This window comes from Amblyomma maculatum, chromosome 8 (assembly GCF_055883805.1).
Source record: "Amblyomma maculatum isolate TAMU_Amacu chromosome 8, ASM5588380v1, whole genome shotgun sequence".
NCBI lineage: Eukaryota > Metazoa > Arthropoda > Arachnida > Ixodida > Ixodidae > Amblyomma > Amblyomma maculatum.
Window position 1 is genome coordinate 90,042,614 of NC_139351.1, and position 18,873 is coordinate 90,061,486.

At 47.1% G+C, this 18,873-nt stretch overlaps 2 protein-coding genes across 5 annotated transcripts in view; one reads left to right on the forward strand and one right to left on the reverse strand.

Annotated features, from left to right (window-relative positions):
* LOC146181770 (uncharacterized) overlaps positions 1-18,828 on the reverse strand; it is a 19,116-nt gene extending 288 nt beyond the window's left edge. Inside the window, exons 1-8 of the mRNA XM_084575846.1 lie at positions 18,568-18,828; positions 17,676-17,771; positions 14,572-14,730; positions 12,593-12,919; positions 11,265-11,921; positions 10,468-10,697; positions 8,900-9,239; positions 5,023-5,283 (exon numbers count right to left, since the gene is read on the reverse strand). Coding sequence (XP_084431972.1) covers positions 5,023-5,283; positions 8,900-9,239; positions 10,468-10,697; positions 11,265-11,921; positions 12,593-12,919; positions 14,572-14,730; positions 17,676-17,771; positions 18,568-18,828 — 2,331 coding nt within the window. The remainder of the gene's footprint in view (positions 1-5,022; positions 5,284-8,899; positions 9,240-10,467; positions 10,698-11,264; positions 11,922-12,592; positions 12,920-14,571; positions 14,731-17,675; positions 17,772-18,567) is intronic.
* Positions 1-18,873, forward strand: part of Plap (phospholipase A2 activator protein) — a 439,799-nt gene that overhangs the window by 370,208 nt on the left and 50,718 nt on the right. The window lies entirely within an intron of this gene.

Here is an 18,873-nt window from a genome sequence, read left to right on the forward strand (position 1 = left end):
AACTTGTAATGATGATCCCCAGGTGGTCGAAATTACTCCGTAGCCCTCCACTACGGCTCCCCTTTCTCTCTTTCCACTTTCACTCCCACCTTCCTCCCTTCCCTTACGGCGCGGTTCAGGTGTCCACAGAGCAAATGTGACAGATACTGCGCCTTTCCCTTCCTGTGAACCAACCAACCAATGCACACATCCCCTCGGGATTTATTTATTTATTTATTTATTTATTTATTTATTTATTTATTTATTTATTTATTTATTTATTTATTTATTTATTTATTTATTTATTTATTTATTTATTTATTTATTGTAAACTTTATTGAGTGCATCCACCGCATATCCCACCGCGGCATTTCATACCATTTAGTGGACAAAAATTCCCGAAGACACATATCCTCGGGAAGTTTTGTCCACGAAGTGGTCTGAAGTGCAGAGGTGGGATATGCGGTGGATGACGTTTCGGACACCAGCGACAACGTGTTGCAAAGAATCAAGGCATCGCAAGAAAGGCGGTCTCTTAGGTAAAGGAAGAACGCACTCGAGTTCCGATCATCCGATACCACTAAAAGACTGTGTACTGTCTGGTTACTAAGCGCTGCATACAGGGTTCGATTACTTTCGTCAGCGTCCTTTCACAAGACAACTGAAAAATTTGGCAGTGGTTTAGCCATGGATGAACAGAGTTAGACGAGCGTTAGCATGGTTTTACATGGGTTGTGCAAGATTTATCTTTATTTTAAGTTCTACTCATCGAGACCTTTTCAACAATATATGACTTTATGCCATATCCTAAAATCCACTTATAATCACATCTACATAATTAACAGTAATTACCACCTGTTATTAGTTTATTGCAGTTATACATATTCGACTCAGATATATGAACTGATATCTTAGCCTAAAGTTCAGTATTGAATCACAATTTACCAATTAACCGCAATTAGGCCTACAGTTAGACCAATGAAGCTATGCTAGGCGTAAGCTATTCAACCACATATGACTTGAGGACGCAACGCAGCGATCCAGTTTAATCCCAATTTATTATTACTAATTAATTATTATTCACTGTTTAATTGCGACGCGTAATTAAAAAGTGGCAGTCAATCATGTTGTCAAAGCACACCAGCATGTATGACTCAATTATTGCTAAGAAAGTCATAGTTTGACCATGAATGTCGAGCTTAAGGTCCTAGCGACGAACGGAATGAGCTTTTTGCTTTGATTAGAGCTAATGCTCTAAATCTTGGAAGTCGCTTAAGCTCTAGGTGAAGAGTGAAGAAGTACGATAGCGCCTTTATTTCTTTTTTCTCTCTTACCGTCCGCGACTGCAGCACTGACACACATGTCACTACGTTCCACACGCCACAACACATTCTCTAAGCGATCCTCTAACACAACGAAGCTTTTGTTTTCGAAAGTTCGCCGAGTGTTTTGTCAAAATAACTTTTTAAAAAAGTCGCCGTACAACCTCCCGAGTGGCTCTCAAGACTAGAACCGCTAGTGGCGTTGAGCGGACTCTAGGTTGAATTCAACGTCGCAACATATACGTTATGTATTCATTGTACTTTGTGTGCTCAGTTTTATGTTGTTTTGTTGTGTTGGTGTAATACGTGCCAAATCCGGGCAATAAATAAATTGAGGCTTTCTCGCCTAAGTGCAGCGTGCTCATTCGCTACTCAAATGGCCCGGGTTCAATGCCCAAAATGAAAAATAGCAAAAAACTAAAGATTCGAGGCAGCACTTTGGCCCTTCTATTTTACCCATTAACACGGGTGTCCTTGGTTGTGGCCTTCAATTATGGCTTGATACGATTCCGAATTGTTCGCAACCTCAAAGCAACAGAGAACAAATTCAAGTGAACTTGATCAATAGATTATCGCATGTTAACAACCAAGGCATCATCATCATTTAAAAGAGAGCTTTTAAGAAACGAAATACACATTTCATCATCAAAATTTTCTGCTTTGCTCGTCTTCAGCGTCTTCAGCGGGAGCGATTGGTAAAACAATGCTTTCTTCGTGTGTGACTCTTGTAGCGCCGATGAGTGCAATAGAGCTCTTTTTTCTTTGTTTCCATTATGCAGCTGTAACGTTATTCTTGTTAAGAAATGTCTTCGGTCAAATTCACATGTCGCAATTTTTCTTTAGCTTCAGGAGTATTAGGCACATGTGAAAAAAATAACATCTTTATTTTTTTAAATCAGGGCTTTTAGAACATGGCGATAACACTTAACAGTTGTAAGTGTATAGCCCAAATGTTCACCATTATATTCCGGATGAACGAAAGCAAGCTTTTTTGTTTTCCTAACAGTATGTGGGCTGCTAGTCCCGAAGCCATTAGTACCTCAGGATGGATCGCTCGTGGTAGGATTACAGTCATTAACTTATTTTTCGCTGTGTCAACATGTGCTTTTCTTTCACTTTTCAACGCGCAACCTTTGGCGGAGGTGCGTACGATATCCTTATCCTGGCCCAGGAGAATCTACACCTTTCGTTTGCCTCGTTCGTCGCCCGAGGGACCCTGGAGCTCAGCCTCAGCTCATATAATCTGAAAGCACGGCCCCAGCCCGACCTGACCCGCTCAGAACAGTCGCTCACCCCCACTCCAGCCAAAAGGCATGGCGATACGGAGCATCCTGATTTCTACCAAGCCATTAGGAGATCACGACGAAGCCATGGCCGGACAACGACCTGAACGATGACAGCGCCCCTGCTCAAACCGAACCGTGCATCCACGGGCATTGAATATTGGCACTTGGCGACCGCTTGAAAAGCGTTCATCAGATCACCTCATTCATTGCTGTGGAAAGCATGGGATTCTCTTCTATCTATTCTTCACCATCTTTGCTATTATATTACGTCTCACAATTGAAGCATCCGATAGGAACGACCGATCGCTGCTCAAGGTTAACGCTACGAAGAAAAGAACGGAGCGACGGTGACAAAGTCATCCGCCTACAATTTTAAACACCGTATGACCATGCCCATACATAAGCAACCTTCAACCCAGCTATAACCACTATAACCACCAGACCCGTGGTCGAGTGGTTAAGGCTCTTCGTTTCGGCGGGTATGATAGGTGGTTAGGTTCCTGGCGGGCTGATTTAGGGCTGATGTGCATGTAGCGCTCCCTGTCGGCGTTCCAACCCGCCACCGCTCGGGTTGATGTGCGGTACACTGGCTCCAGCTGGGGTAGCGGGCCGCGGAGTCCATCCAGCCTATCTGGTTGGTTGGTTGGCTTGTGGGGTTTAACGTCCCAAAGCAACTCAGGCTATGAGAGACGCCGTAGTGGAGGACTCCGGAAATTTCGACCACCTGGGGTTCTTTAACGTGCGCTGACATCGCACAGCACACGGACGCCTTGCTTTTCGCCTCCACCGAAAAGCTGCCGCCGAGGCCGGGATTCGATTCCGCGTCCTCGGGAACAGTAGTCGAGCGTCGTAACCACTGCGCCACCCTGGCGGGGCCCATCCAGCCTATCTGCAGCTCGATGATTCCGACTCCCAGGAATAGGAAGGACTTACGCAGCCCCTGTTAAAATAGCCATTCTTTTTTTTTAAAGCCTTTAAAAAAAAAGAATGGCTATTTTAACAGGGGCTGCGTAAGTCCTTCCTATTCCTGGGAGTCGGATATCATCGAGCCTATCTGCAGCTCGATGATATCCGACTCCCAGGAATAGGAAGGACTTACGCAGCCCCTGTTAAAATAGCCATTCTTTTTTTTTAAAGGCTTTAATGTCAGACCTCTCGCGAGACGCCGCGTGGCGCCACACAAAAGGCCGCATGAATCAAACCCGCGCTACGTGGGGCCGAAGAAAGGCAAGTGCTTGTACATGCAAGCCGCTCCTAGCGCCGCACATGTTTTCCCGTCACAGCTCTTGGAAGTCACCGAAAGCCAATTAGTGACCGCGTGCGCTCACGTCAGTCACCTAAGATGGGTTCGGAGGTTAGAGAGGCAACCCTGAAACGCGGCGTGAGAGGAGACTTCGTGGAAGCTGCACTATTTGATTCGACGTCTGGGAGAAGAAGTCTCACTAAAGAAAAAAAGAATGATACATAAACCAGCACTATAAATTTTTAGTGGGAAACAGTCATACGACTGTGACAGCCCACCAAAAAAAAATTGCTTGAGCTTCAATGGTTGCTATAGCAACTATACCGTCTGTGTTATTCGTAGCCTAGTCATCGATAGTATACGATGTTCAAACGCAGACTGTGTAGCGGGAACGTACGCGATTTCTAACTACGACACTGACCATGAGACAATTTTCGGGAAATAAAGCATAAGACTAACAGTTTACACACCTGTTTCGCATTCTGCCAAGTCCTGCTAAGGGCTAAATCACCGAGCAAAACCATGCCAAAGAGTGTTTTCGCGCGTCTTAGTCGATTTAAACAAAGCATGGCTAATTCTTTGAGAAATGGTTTAAACTAAAGTTATAAAACGTGAGCTGTCTCCTTCATTCATGTATAATAAGGCGGATGCGCGAGTAGAATCTGATTCATGATATAGTTGGCGCCAAAATCGAGGACCAACATGGGAGTTAGACAAAAACACATAGCACTCCGTCCTCGGATGCGACATGTGCAGCGCGATGGCGCATGTCTGAACTGCTAATCACTGCACTGGCTACTGCCCCGTACTGCCCTGAATGTAAATCACAAGCATTTAATGAGACCAATTTCACAACGTTCACTTTTATAATATAAAAAAAAATGCTGAGGTTTAACTCTTCCAAACCTAGTTACAGAGCGAAAGCTCAGTTTCTCTTGGTTACACTAAAATAGATTCAACTATCCTAGAAGTCCAGAGCGTAAGCCATCAGCCGCTGCCGCAGTCAGTGCTGCCACTTCGATCTTAGCCAATGGCGCGGGCAGTTTCTGCGTAGGCATGCTAAGCGGCCCAGCTATCGTCGCGCAGTTGACACCTTCGGATTTCGGTTACTACACTCAGTCATCGCGGACAGATGTGGAAGTGTCTACTTCGTAGATGTTTCTACAGTGAGGACCCGGAATAATAGACTCACGGCATCAGTGTTGTCGTCGCTGACACCACGCGCGCCACCTCGCGGGCGAACGTCACGCAGTACCGTGCGGCTTGAACCGTGCATCCTGCCGTGGCGGTCCCCTCTGCTGGCGTCCGAACTGTCTTGCAGGATGCAGCGTAGCTCCGTGTTCAGCCGGGAGTCGGTGAACACGATTCGCAAGGTATTGTCCTCGCCGCCGCCGCTTCCTGCTTCGACGCAGCCAGAGCGATGTCGGTCCCCGTCGCTGTCGGCCAATGGCGCCTGCAGACCGGCATTGTTTACTGCCCCAATCCAAAGTCTCGTTCCTGACAATGTTGGAAAATAAATTCAAAAATAAAGCGGAATGAGAAATAGCCTGTACCAGCTAAGCTATAACAGGCTTAAACCAATCAAAAATAAATGAAAAGGGCCCAGTCGGCCAAAGTGCTTGTTTTAGTGGAAAAAGCCAATTGAAAAAATAAAAAGTGGGCACGGTAGCACATCTGTATCCTAAGGGCTCAGTGAGCACAGAGGTGGGCGTACCTCACAGAGCTGGTTTATTGGAATGTAATCAAGTTTTTCTTTTTTTTTTTCAATAGAAGTGCCCAGGAAGGGACAGACAAATAATAAAGTAGACACACACACACTCAAAAAAAAAAACAACACGAAAATAACATTTTATTGGTTCTGAAATGATGAGTAAAATTATTTAAAAGAATAAAAAGGACAATGAAACAGGATGTATGGAATTTTTTTTTTGTGCGTGTGTTGAAATGATGATTAAAATTATTTAAAAGAATAGAAAGGATAATGAAAGAGGAAATATAGAAATGGTGTAATGGAAAGAAGATAGAACGAATTTAAATATGAGTGTAAATAATGGAGTAAAATGGAAATAGGATGTGAAATTGAAAATTAGGTAGTAAGAGGAATGTTTGTTTAGGTTGAGTAAAAGAGAATGAGGATTTTGGGAATTTAGAAAGAAGTTGGAAAGGCAAAGAAAGTTGGGAGAGACGTAGAAATGAAAAGTCATCTGTAATTTGGAAAATTGGAAAATGAGTAAAAGAGGACAAATTATCACAATGATGTGCAGTGGAAGAGGGATATGGAAAATGGAAAATTAAATTGTATAATATATAATTGTATTGTATAGCCGTGGCCTAGTGGTTAGAGCGCCCGTCTCGGCTGCGGGAGGTGGTCAGTTCGAAACCCGCCGCCGGACACCCACCGGTAAAATTGGGTACAAGCGTCCCCCGGCCCGGCGCCCGGCTCTTTCAGGGGTGTGCGTTTGGGAGAGGCTCTGCTAACCCGGTTCGCATGATTTGCTTTCCAGCTGACTAGATAAGGGGCCCTTTGTGACCAAAATTTCTTGAAACGTGGGGACGACTCCTTTTATCTTATATTCAGAGCTCTGCCACAGGGGCTCTCTGCATCATCATCAGCTGGACTATATCCACTGCAGGGTGAAGGCCCCTCTAATATTCCTCCAATTTGTCTCGGTCCTGTTCTAGCTGCACTCACTTGACCCCTGCGAACTCCCTACCCTCATCTATCCACCTAATCTGCTGCCTCCCCCTGCTACGCTTCTTCCCTTGGAATCCAATTTGTTACCCTAAGCGACCATCGGTTATCCTCTCTTCGAACTACATGCCCTGCCCATGCCTATTTCATCTTTATTTCTATTAGAATGGCAACTCTAGTTATTTATCTGATCCACTCTGCACGCTTTCTTTTCTTAACGTTACTCCTACCATTGCTCTCCGCAACGTGGCCTAAAAACAAACCATCGGCAAGTTCTTTACTGGGCTCCTTGACTTGTGTCCACAAGCAGTACCTAGCAATTAAAACACACACACATATAGGAAAGCTTGTCCTGTCCCACTCCTACATGTTTGTTTTTTCTTTTTGCACTAAGGGACAAACCTCTGGACTGAATGCTTTTGGCCGCAGTTGTATAGGGTTTTGCCGGCAAACGAACCAGCACAAAAGGAAGGTTTTGAACGAGGTAACGGTTAAGGTTACGCCAAAATTTTAAGGTTAAGGTTACGCCAAAGGTAAGGTGAAAGTTACGCCAAAATTCCAGGCGAGGCGTGCGCTGAAACTACAGGGGACGTTGGAATTGACCGCTGACGTTGCTCAAGAACCACATTCGTGCCTTGTAACAGGTGATCACACACGAGGCTAAACCTGCCGTGTTTATCGTCAGCGCTGAACAGGTTAGTAACTTCTATTCAGTACTGCAGCTTAGTGGTTCCCACACTGTAAATCTTAATTGCTTTATAATATTTAAAAAGGGAGTGAGCTCCCTTAGGGGAGTATTCTTTTCAAGGCCTGGGATAGATTTCCGTTATTAAGAACACAGAATACCTATACGATTGCATCAAGCGTTTTAAAACACAATTTTCTTGCGGTTACTACAATTTTAAACGAGGTTTTGATTATTGCTGACCTCGAGGTATCTGGTTCCGTATATAGGTTTCCTTTCACTACAATTTGCGTCACCTTAAAGTGATATTTCAGGTCGGAATATGCCTCTGTTACTAACAGTACTGCATTCTGTGTATTTGCTGATCAAATTCCAGCCCAGAAATTAGGTAGGCTACTCGGCCTCTGTTAGGGAACACGCAGGAGGGCTTGTAACTTCCTTTCTACTCCCTTAAGGGGAAATTAGCCTTATTTGTATCTGGTGTTCAAAGTATCCTCTTCTCTGTATGAGTCTAGTGAAAAAATGACTGACCTTTCCGCTCTAATCCAATAGCGCAAAAGACACGTACGACATGCAAGGACACATTTGTTAAGAATTCATCGGGCCGCTTCCGCTGCCGCCGCCTTCACAGCAAAGAATCTGCGCGGAAACACTGTCTCAGAAGAAACGAAAACTTGGCCCGTCTCGGAAACAGTAGTAGCATAAGTCATCTTCCTGCTACATACCTCTGTGTGCACGTGTGGAAATTTGAGGTCGAGGTGAGGGGGGGGGGGGGGGGGGGGGTGATGAAGCGCGGAAGGGGGCGCTGCCTTCAAGGTGGGAACCACGTGGTGGGAACTCTGCACTCTTTGTACTCCGGAACTGCGAGCAATTCGTTCAGTCTCATCGCCTAGTGTCGACGCTCTATAGTCAGTGCCTCTTTTTTGTAGTACTATAGTTGTAGAATAAACCAAAACTTCAGCCTTACTAGTTGGTTCATGGCTAAGTGTCTTAATAACAGCGGGAAAAAAAATGAGGACGAAGGGATATACACAGACACAGGACGGCCCGGGCGCCTAGTACCAACTGTTTGTTTTTATAAAATCAAAAGCACGATAAATACTTCTCACAATGGATCACGTGGAGTGGTTGACCACTTGATACAGCAAAGGGTCCTTGAAATAAAAGAAGATAACACGTCAAAAGCATAATATCCTGATCATCTGTACAGGTCAAGGAATACGGTTTGAAAACAAAGGAACATCGGCTTGTGTTTGCTACAACCGAGGGAGGAATGGCAGATGGACGTTCTTGTGGAGGACGCGCGACCTTAGAGAGTGGAGAAATCGTCTCGTTAAAATACGTTCGGTGCTCGGATGAAGGGAAATCGGTGCCTGGGTAAATCAGAATCGGTGCCCACATGTTCGCTCTCGGTATTCTTCAAGGTTGCCGACAATGGTTGCTAAAACATTTCATGCTTAAAAAACAAAACAAGAAGTATAGAAGGTCGCAGTGAGACCCATGCCATCCTGTTGCTCTTGTACTTGTTCAGAAGGGTATGCGACTGTGAACTAGTTTGTAGGGTATAGCGGGCCCGAGAAGCCGCAAGAACACAGGACCTACATTGGGCAGATTTCTTATGACGGGACGTTCCAATAACTCAATGAGAAATAAAACAATAAAACGCACTGATCTAAGAAAGAAATATCTTGCCTTATTTGACCGCTTCGTCTTTCGCCGGCTGGGCGAATGTCTCTTTTCCATGTCGGCCGCACAACCTGTAGCGCTGACTTTCGGTATGGATACCCTAAGCTCGCGCTGTCTCGTCGTCGCCCCGACGCAGCGATCGCGATCTCCTCGGCCAGATGGCGCGCTCCTGACGACTGGCCGCGTCATGGTATCATCGGTACCTCTCTCCTTGCTGTAGGTCAGCTCGTTGGGCTCGTCTTCATCGCTCGAATCGCTGTCTGGGGATGAACCCTGATGGACGACGGCCTTCGAAATGACTCGGGAGCATTGGACAGTATCTCCCCCCTTGCGCCGCGTTGTGTGCCTGGAGGATTCAGTAACGAATTTCAGAACAGACGATTTCACCTGCAGTCGGTGACCACAGAGACCGGGTAGCTGTAGCTGCAAAAAGTTTGTGGCTGCTGCATATGACTAAGTTAATTTGGCGCATTGATTGATTTAAACCAAATAAGTCTGCCAGGCAGTACCAAGGGTTTGTTCAATAGCGCTCGTACACCACGGGCTTCGGACAACGGGGTGACAAAACTCTCCCCTTAACGGCCCGCGATGGCTTCGCTTATCTACGCAAGTCTCGGATTGCTTCTGAGAGGCGAAGCACCAAGAGAGCTGCCATGGGATTTGGCACTACACAGACGTGAAAGAGGAGCGCGCGGAATTTAACCTCTGCAACAGGTTGTGCATAAGAATTAACTTCTGTCGAGCTCCCTGCCAGTCGTCGAGGAAGGAAAAGATCCTCTCTTTCCTCTATGCTGGCGGATGATGTACGTACAGTCGCGATCAATATGAAGGTGATCGCTCGAGCCGCAACCGAGACAAGGTGCAGCGCCACGTTACGTCATCACCTTTCATGGCGAAGGAAACATCTTGATAGCCCCTCTCTGTCTTTTCGCTGTTCCTGTAACAACTGACACTCCCCGCTAGCTAGTAACAATTTTTATTTTTTTTCACGTGTCATCAAGAAGGGTGCGGTGACACACGAAAGCATTACTTCGCTACGTTCACAAATTTCTGTCCGCAGACCGCGTCCGCAGGCCCCGTCAGCAATATCGTGTCCGCAGCAGTTGTGATATGTTGTGAGTAGAAAAAAACAAAGCCGGCTAGTTAGTCAGGGGGGTTATGCTTGTAGCCCGGAAGAGCGTAGGAAGGCAAGAAGGCAGCGCAATCATTATCTTCGCAGTTCCAAAATCGGCCGCTATGCAGCTTGAAAGGCCAACCGGTCGAAGCTCCCGCGATCACCTTCATATTGATTGCGACTTTACTGTACCTGTTTCGCTGGTCGATTAAAAATGGTTAGTTCTAGGCAAATTCGACTCCCACTAGAAATTGAGAAGTTAAAGTTCGGATTAGCGACGTTTACAAAAACACAGCCAGTTTAGCATTTCTATCGAGCGCCGTACCTTACACCATGTCATTTCACGGCCGGTCTCGAGGGAGAGCGCGCTCTCTCCCTCGAGACCGGCCGTGGTCATTTTTACCACTACTTATGCGGACCCTGCGAATTCCCAGCCCTGTCAGAACGAGCCAAGCCGCACCTGACGTAACTGTGCCTCCGACGGAAGCGAGGAACGTCTAGCGTCTGTTCGCAGCGTATCGCCTCTTTGCGATCGTGAACGTTCTGCTTGCGATCTCTTTCTGCCCTGTCCCGCTTCGGTTTTTCCCGGTAACCAGCGCTGTAGCGCTCCAGGTCAATGAGGGAGGACGACTTGCGTATCACGTGCTCCACCGTCAGCTTGTGCGGTTCTGGCAGCGAGACGAGGATCACCTGCAAGAACCGCATTGTGTTGTAGTTGTAAGGAGACTTTCCGGCGAGTTCAGCAACAGTTACACAGCAGGGTTCAGCAAGAATCGGGAAGTTATGAAGGATTTGCGACTGTTGCGATGACTGCGACTGGGACGACACTATACTGCAAGTAAAACGTCTCACCCGCTAAGTTTGGAATGACGCCGTAAAGGTCAGAGTCCGTGAGACATATATGCACAGAAGAATGCCCTTAAAAATGCGTTCCCTGGTAAATGCGGCGCCGACAGCAGGGTTTGCTTGATGTGAAATGTCTTATAATTTCCCTTCGCGCTGACATTGAGCGTCTGGTAGTTCACTGTTGAAGCGCAGGGTTTGGTACTTATTTCGTTCATTTTATTGCGGTTTTTGTAGGATATCAGGGATACATCTACTTTTTTTTTTTTTGCAACTTGCCTTTCGATTATAAGTGTCCCTGGGCTTTAGACTGATATCTGACCTCGCCTCCTGTGTTCGGTCCTATACTTATACTTCCTATACTTATACGTCCTATACTTTGTGCTACAAGCTACAAATGAGTGCTCGGCCTACCTGACTTTCTCCCTGAAGCTCGCACGTCTGCCCCGGCTTCATGCGGTGTACGAAGTGGTCGCCGTCATCATCATCGTCCCCGTAATTCTTCTCCTGGCCATCACCGTCGGTTTCGTCGTTGTCTTCAATGGGCTCCTTGTTTTCCCCATTGCAGGGACAGTGCAGCTGCAACAGATTGGATATGCTGCGCATGAGCGGGGAAGGTGGGAAGTTGAGCTCCAGGACATGTTTCTCAACCGTGGACTGCACAGGGCCATCGGCACAACGTGTTGTGGAGCCTGATCTACCGCAGCGACTTCCGCTACGGACATTTCGCCGACTGTGAACCTTGGAAGACGACTCGCGCGTCTGCGTGAATACGAAAGTACGGGAACCGTCATTGCGATCAAGTCTTTCCCTGCCCGCTTCTTCGCCGGTCTCGTCTTCGGAAGATGACGAGGAGCTGGAGCGATCGCCGTCCGCTGAGCAGTAGTTGGACCGGTACCTGCTAAAGACTCCACCTGGCTTGCCCTCTGTCTTCCCACTGCCTCCAGGTCGCGACTTGTGCTTCTTGCCACTTGTCTTCCGCCCGCAGGATTCATCTTGGTCTATTTGTTGTACTTCTCCCTCTTCGGCGCATTGGTGGCGCTCTCGGTCGGAAGTGTGCTTTCTTGAGGCCTGAGCGGAGGATTATTATTTTAGGCCCGAATTCACTACTACAACTTTTTAGGTCTGCGTCCAGCATGCATGGGCACACTAAAGACGTGGAGCCTCTAAGATAGCGTTACGGACAATTGCACCAGTATTATTGGTTTCAGTCCGGATGTCAAGAGCGCCGTATACGCACGGCTTCATCTTGGTGCCCCTTTTATTGATGGCCGAAAAAGAAAAGAATTGGGAGAACTGGGCGGGAGAATCAAGGCGACGTCTATGATAAAGTATTACCACTATGCTATCGTGTATCATACCGCTACTTCCAACCATCAGGAGTTCATGCGTGAATATCGCCGAGAGACCGGGCCCCCTGCCTGGCTTGGATATAGGGAATATATGTGCGTGATTTGATAGCGAATGTTTCTAGCGATACAAAATGGAGGTACGCGGCAGCGCTTGTCTAAACAGCTGCCTTTAGGATTCTCAGTTAGGCCATATGCAGCCTCATGGCAATTGTCGATTCGCTTTGCTGAGAGGCTCAGTGATCGCGTGCATAGCTAACATGAGCGCATAAACACGGACACAGCGAGAATATTACACCTGCTTCTACGCATGCGCAGCACACTCGGCTAAGTCTCATCTATAGTATATGCTGGAACTCTCTATTGCTCATATACGTTATACTGCCTGCACACCTTTAAACAACAAGAGTCATTGCCTGGCACCGCGCTTCGGCAGCAATGCTTGAGGCTCCTAGAGCAAGCGGGCGGCTGTTGCCTGCAGCTGTCGCCGAACTCGCCGTCACGGGCGCGTCGCTGGTGCCGGTAGTGATGATGTCGCTGGCGTCGGTGGCTGGCTGAGGGTCGAGCAACGTCGCGACTCTGGGCTGGACGCTGGTCCCCGTTCCTCTCCCGTCTGTCGACCGCGGAAGAGGCGGAACGGTGTCGACGACGGCGACAGCTGCTCGAATGGGATCTGGCTATGGGGCGACCACAATCGTGCGTCTGCGCTCCATGCCTGTGCTGTGTGGAATACATAGTCGAAATTAGTAGCAGTGTTTGTCCAGCTGTACAATGATATATATCAGGGGTGCCAGACTGGCACATGCAAAGATTGGCACATGCAAAGATAAGTCGTTAAAGATGTTTATTCAAAAGCAGAAGTAAAAAGGGGGCGGGGCTAATTCATTTTTTCCCGTCCAACAAAGCTGTTAGTTGGGGTGAATGCCACTCCTGCACTGTCTGCCCTATTCGTGGCGCAAGCACCTTGAAGTTTGGCTCGAAGGACGTGTTTCCTGTCCGAAGCAGCCTAACTGAATGTGATTGTGGAGGGTGACGAGGGGATTACGCACCTGATATTCGTAAGCCGCATACTCTTTCTTTAAAGTTAGAACCGATGAGATATTGGCAGCGTCCACTTCAAGCACCTCCAGAACATAATAGGTAATGTACAGCTGGTGCTGTCACATGACGGCTCCATAGAGTCCAGCCCCGCCTAGTTCGCAACGCCTTCTGCACGCCCAACCGTTCTCCAGCTAGGCCCCATGTGACGTCCCACTTCCGCACTGTGAGGCCCGCGCCAAGCCCGCTTTGCCCACGTACGAACTGCAAAGATACGGAAAGATGTCTGGGATCCACCTGCAGCAAGAACGTCGTACCCTCAAACGAGCGCAGGTTCTCGGAACATTAGGGTCGGCCCTCTGTTATTGTTTTCGGTTGAAGTTGCAACACTTTGTTTCGATATGATTCCATCGCAGGGAACGGTCATTCTTAGTGACACCTGTGGTGCTGATGAAAGTCCAACGCCTCATTTGGCTTATTTCCACGATGCCGGAGATGTACGTATGATGTTGGGTCGATGAGTTATGTGTGACTTCGGAACACGGCCCTTTCGGGGTGTCAAACACCTTTCCATCTGATAACGATGTCCTGTCGAACTCACCTATCGCCACCCTCTAACCCCATTACTTTTTCAGGTAGCGACAAACCGATTATGCATGTATAGTGCTGCGCAAAAGTGGAGAGACCACGCGATTTGACGAAACTGCATACCAGCTTTTCCTAATGGCGCAGCTTCTGGTTTCACGATTTGTATATGGTAACCCTCATGATATACTTGCCCGCTGGTCTTTCATCATGCTATTCTTTCGCCAACATCACAGGTCAGACGCGATCCCTACGGAGCGGAAAAAGGACATCATTTCACTTCTGGTCCACGGGCCAGTGGCCCGCCTTGAGATCTACATTTTCGGAGCGCGTCCCCTTGTGCATTGTACTGTTTGGTAAGCAGGAGAGTGTTCGCTTGAGACATACTGCGAGACACGTTTGTTACCCTAAAGCTCACATACCATACCCATTGCGGATCCACATATTGAAATCCGATGGTCTGATTCGGCTAAGTCTTAAAGGTTGAATTTCGCGACGGAATGTTGGTACTAAAAGGAGCTGTTCATCCAATTTATAAGCTGACAGTTGATAACCACTCTGGCATCTCGCAACAAAAACAGTGAAGCTGTTGTGAGATAAATAAATAGCATTAACACTCATAGAGATAAAAGCTAGAACAAGAGATTCATTTCAACGCTTCTGTTTGTACTGACACGGATAAGCGCAAAGGAAATGAGCCTTAAAACAGATTCCACTGCGTTAGACCTGCGAGGAGGCAGTGCACCCACCTTGTCTGCCCGCCCTTTCTTCTTGCAGCCGCAGCGACAGTGTTTCTCTGCTCCGTGGCAGCAGCTGCTGCTGCTGGCCGGCTGTGGCGCCGTGATCTGGAACTTGAGCAGTCGGTTGGACTCCTCTTTGCTGTTCTTGTCGGCGTCGCTGGGCGGAACCTGGCGGATGTTTACAGCCGTTTTTTTCTTTTTCGCTTAGATTGCGCTTAGATTGGCTTCTGTCGAGAGCTTGGGAATGAAAAATAATGCTTGCGTTGAAAATAGATCTTTTCACAAGGTTTTTTGAAAAGGCTAAAACGATAAACACAGCTAGGTGTCGCAGCTACACTGTATAATTAACTCTATGGTGTAGAAGGATACAGAACAAATAATAACAGTTGTGAACCATGGGCAGTGGTACGCGGCACGTGTATTACTCCGCCGGACAGTAAACAGAGTCAGTTTTTATTATTTGACAATACCAAATGAGCCAGAGGCATCGAAATTTTTGCGCTTTTAATTAGCTCTGACAGTTAGCTTTATGTATGTATGTACACATATTGAGTAATCATAAAAGCCCTAAAGCGCACTACTTTCTGCAGCGGAAGAATTTTTCGCGTCATTTTCTGCAAAATTAAGTGATATCCAAGCAATCTGCGGTAGCGTAAGAACGTTTTTCCCCGAGGCGTGGCTATAGTGCAGATACCGTTCACACGGTGAGGATGTAATCTCGTTCATGACGTCACGAGTTTCACAATAGGAATGGAAAAGGTACGTAATGTTTCATATTAAGTTGCAACCCTCCCAGCAATAAATATGCTTTAACTTTTTCCGTGCAAATCTCAATGCAGTCACAAGAGGCTGTACAACGAAATTTTTATGAAGAGATAAAATCTGAAAATTATCCTCTGAGCCCTTTAATTAAATTACCTAAATTTGGCACTGAGCTAGCTGATGCTGTTGTATTTACAGGGCGAGCACAATTAGAAACGAAAATAGCAGTTGGAAGGTAGCGCACGTAGCTGATATATAGCCATATTCTTTAGTCCGTCATCTTCCTTTCTTGTGCAGTGTTTCTCTCGAGATATCATAGATCGAAAACAACGTTTTCGCAGCAGTTGCATGCACGGGATGCTAAGGAGACGCATCACGCATCAATTGCAATGACCCTTAAATTTATTTTAAGTACTACGTCTAGCCAACGAAGCTGTCAATACGCGCCCTCCTGTGTAATGTCAGTGGGTTGCACCAGGTGGCCAAAGTGTGTTCAGTTGAATATTGAGCCACGGCTGCTGCTTAGCCCTCTTGCTTATTTCACTCTTCCCTCCGTCCCTTTCATCAAGCTGGTGTTCAGCCACCAAACGAGAGCGAGACAGTGTATTTCCTTTCATCATAACCGCTCGCGTCATCTACCTTCACAAATCCTAACTAAATTCACCAGCGAAGGCACTCCTCTTCAACTGATATCTCCCAGCTCTAGCAAACTGGGAGGGATCCCAGATTGTCTCGTAGCCGGCCACCAACGAAACTTACACATGGAGGAAAATGACCAATCATCTCAGTGAAGCGCGGAAACATTACCCTGCAGGTAGGTCACCGGACCTTACCAGAAAACAGACCAGACACCTATACGTAGGCTCCAAACTGGGACAGTCATGACCCCCTTTCTTCGGTCGAAAGTTTTAAACAACCCATCAATCCCAACTGCTTACATTATGGTCGTATAGCAAGAGAATATCTCTTCCTACTAGGCTTGCGAACTGAAGCTCCCCCTCAACTCTTGTTCAGTAAATGCTAACTGAGGCTTGATATCACAAAAAACATGTAGTTTAGGTAGCTTTATATTGCCCCCCCCCCCTTTTTTTTTTTGTTTCGTTCAATTGAGGCCCAGCGGACACTAATACTTTTGTTACATAGTTCAGTTGGCGGTCAGTTGAGCAGAATGGCAGTTAGCGGTGTTGAACGGCAGCGCCAACTGCAGTTGAAATCTCGACTGCAGTTCAGTTCAACTAGTACTCTTCTATTAGAGTGTAAAGAAAATCCACAACCAAAAAGGCCTCCTATCGGCACCTTAGGCTCCTGAAGGAACCGGACAAGAACACAGAGGCCAAGCTTGCAAACTGGGTAGGAGAGGTAGCCCTCCGTTATAGGAGGCCACTAATCCCACCCCACCGTATCTTCTCGATCAATAAAGTTTCTTTCATCCAACTCCATCATCGCGAATGTAAGTGGTATATGCTATCATGATGCAAAAGAAGCCTCGAGAGTTGATTCGTGGATTCAGGGAATACTGGCCAGTGAAAATGCTTCAAGACCCTATTTATGTTGGCTGTTCGCACAGCCCATATAACTTCGCTGAGAACGTCGTTATTCCGGCGGCAAAGAATCGTGAAGACAGCTTCTGCAGCTAGGGAAACACAGCTGATAGAATTATTAGTTTTATGCCTTTCAGCACATCAGGCTAAAGGTAATCCCTCACATTTCAGGAGGAGAGAAAAAAACGCATTTTAACGACGCGAAGCTTGAAGTGATAGGCTGTAGTAGCATGTATCTGGCCTCCTGCTCACCGCAATACGCAATTAATAGGGAGCTAGAATACAGGGGAACCTCGACCCCATCAACCTTTGTAACGAAAGTTGGGAACACCTTTAAGTCTACAGCTTGCCAGGAAAAGGTTCGGTCATGAAAGCTACAACTACTGTGCTTAGAGGTGCTGTCACGATTATTATTACCCGGACACATAACGTTTGTGATATTTCCTCTAGAAATTATTAACACCGAACACCGTAGTTCAGAGTCAGCGAAGGTATCCTTGTGTTTAGTTTATCTCCTATTGTCCCTGTACTCCCCTGGTAGGTTTGCGACTTCTCTCTGATTCCAGCGAAATCGTGCAACTCTAGAGTACCGATATGCGTTCGGCATATTATATATTACTTCCTAGGCATCGGCCTTTTATCACTGCTAGGCACTCTTCGCGAACCAACAATATTATATCTATCTGGCTAACTACTTGCGGAGGCTAACCATCCCTCACTCCCACGAAAAGGTGTGAGCCACACTACTGAAATGTCGGATGCTTTTACACGCAATATTCTTTAACACACAATATTTCTTTGCACCCTCACCTCGGCACCTTTTTCTTCACCGTTGTCCCTCAGGTCATCCTCCTGCATGTTTCCTTCGATGGACTGATTCAGGTACCTCTCGATTTGCTTCCAACTCTGTCAGGCCACGAAAAAAAAAACGTGAAAGGTATTGAAATATATCGCCATCACTTCTTTATGTGGGAAAACGTCGAGGATCCTGGCAGTTACTGCAGAAAGGTAATAGAGCAGTATCATTTTAACTGGTCTGAACTTCCGGTTCGAAGTTGTGTTTAGGCATTTTGTTCTGAGTTGCTGCAGTTTGGAGCTAAAAACTCACAGGAAAGACCACTGTGTAACGCAAGGCTCAGCGAGAGCCGTTTTCGGTGAGTGTAACACTCCTTATTCATTGCTTCGAACCATTGTGTTCGCACTACTCACCGTGGTGCGTAGCCCTGAGACGTTGCGTGTGGCGTCATTACATAGCAACCAATCAGCGCGGCGCCGTGCACTGACGTAGCGCGTAATACTACTGCACTTCCACTCTTGCCCACTTTACCCTGACTGGTGTGTGCGGGGATCGAGGTGTTACGCCAATGCAGCACGTCATTGACAGCTTTCATCGTAAAAATATGTGCTACCATAGAGAAATTAAACAACTAAATTACTGCCTTAAGAATAATACTCTGCTTCGTATTTGATCTTGAAACGTTTGATCTTGGTGTTTCCGACAGCACAACATGCCCACTCAAAGGCCTCAGTGTAACGTACTCATAGGCTGTCAGAAAGCTCAGAAGTTCTCGATTAGAACACATATTACTTGCACCGCCGCTTACCTGGAGCAAGTTTACTAGAGATGCTTGGCGTGCACATCACGAATCTTTACGTGAGACTTTTATGTTATCTAGAGATGCGTCTATGCTACAGGCCCCACCTTGACGAACTCCTCGCTCACGGACGATGTCGAGAAGCCTCCGGACGGGACGGGACGAGCAGGAATCACTGTGGTCCCCGGGTCGCCGTCGTCCTCCGGACCCGAATCACCAGCCTCGCGTTTCTGAGGAGGCGCCTTGTGTTTCCTCTCTCCGTCTTCAACGGCTCCTCGTCGTTGGCCGCTTTCTCCTCCAGCTTCAGCGGGCTCTGAGTCACGCCTGTCCTGTCCAGAAGGCGCTGAACGATTGCCGTCTTCGTTCATGGCCGCCTTCGACTTCGGCGTGTCAAAGGCGCCAACGATGACGCC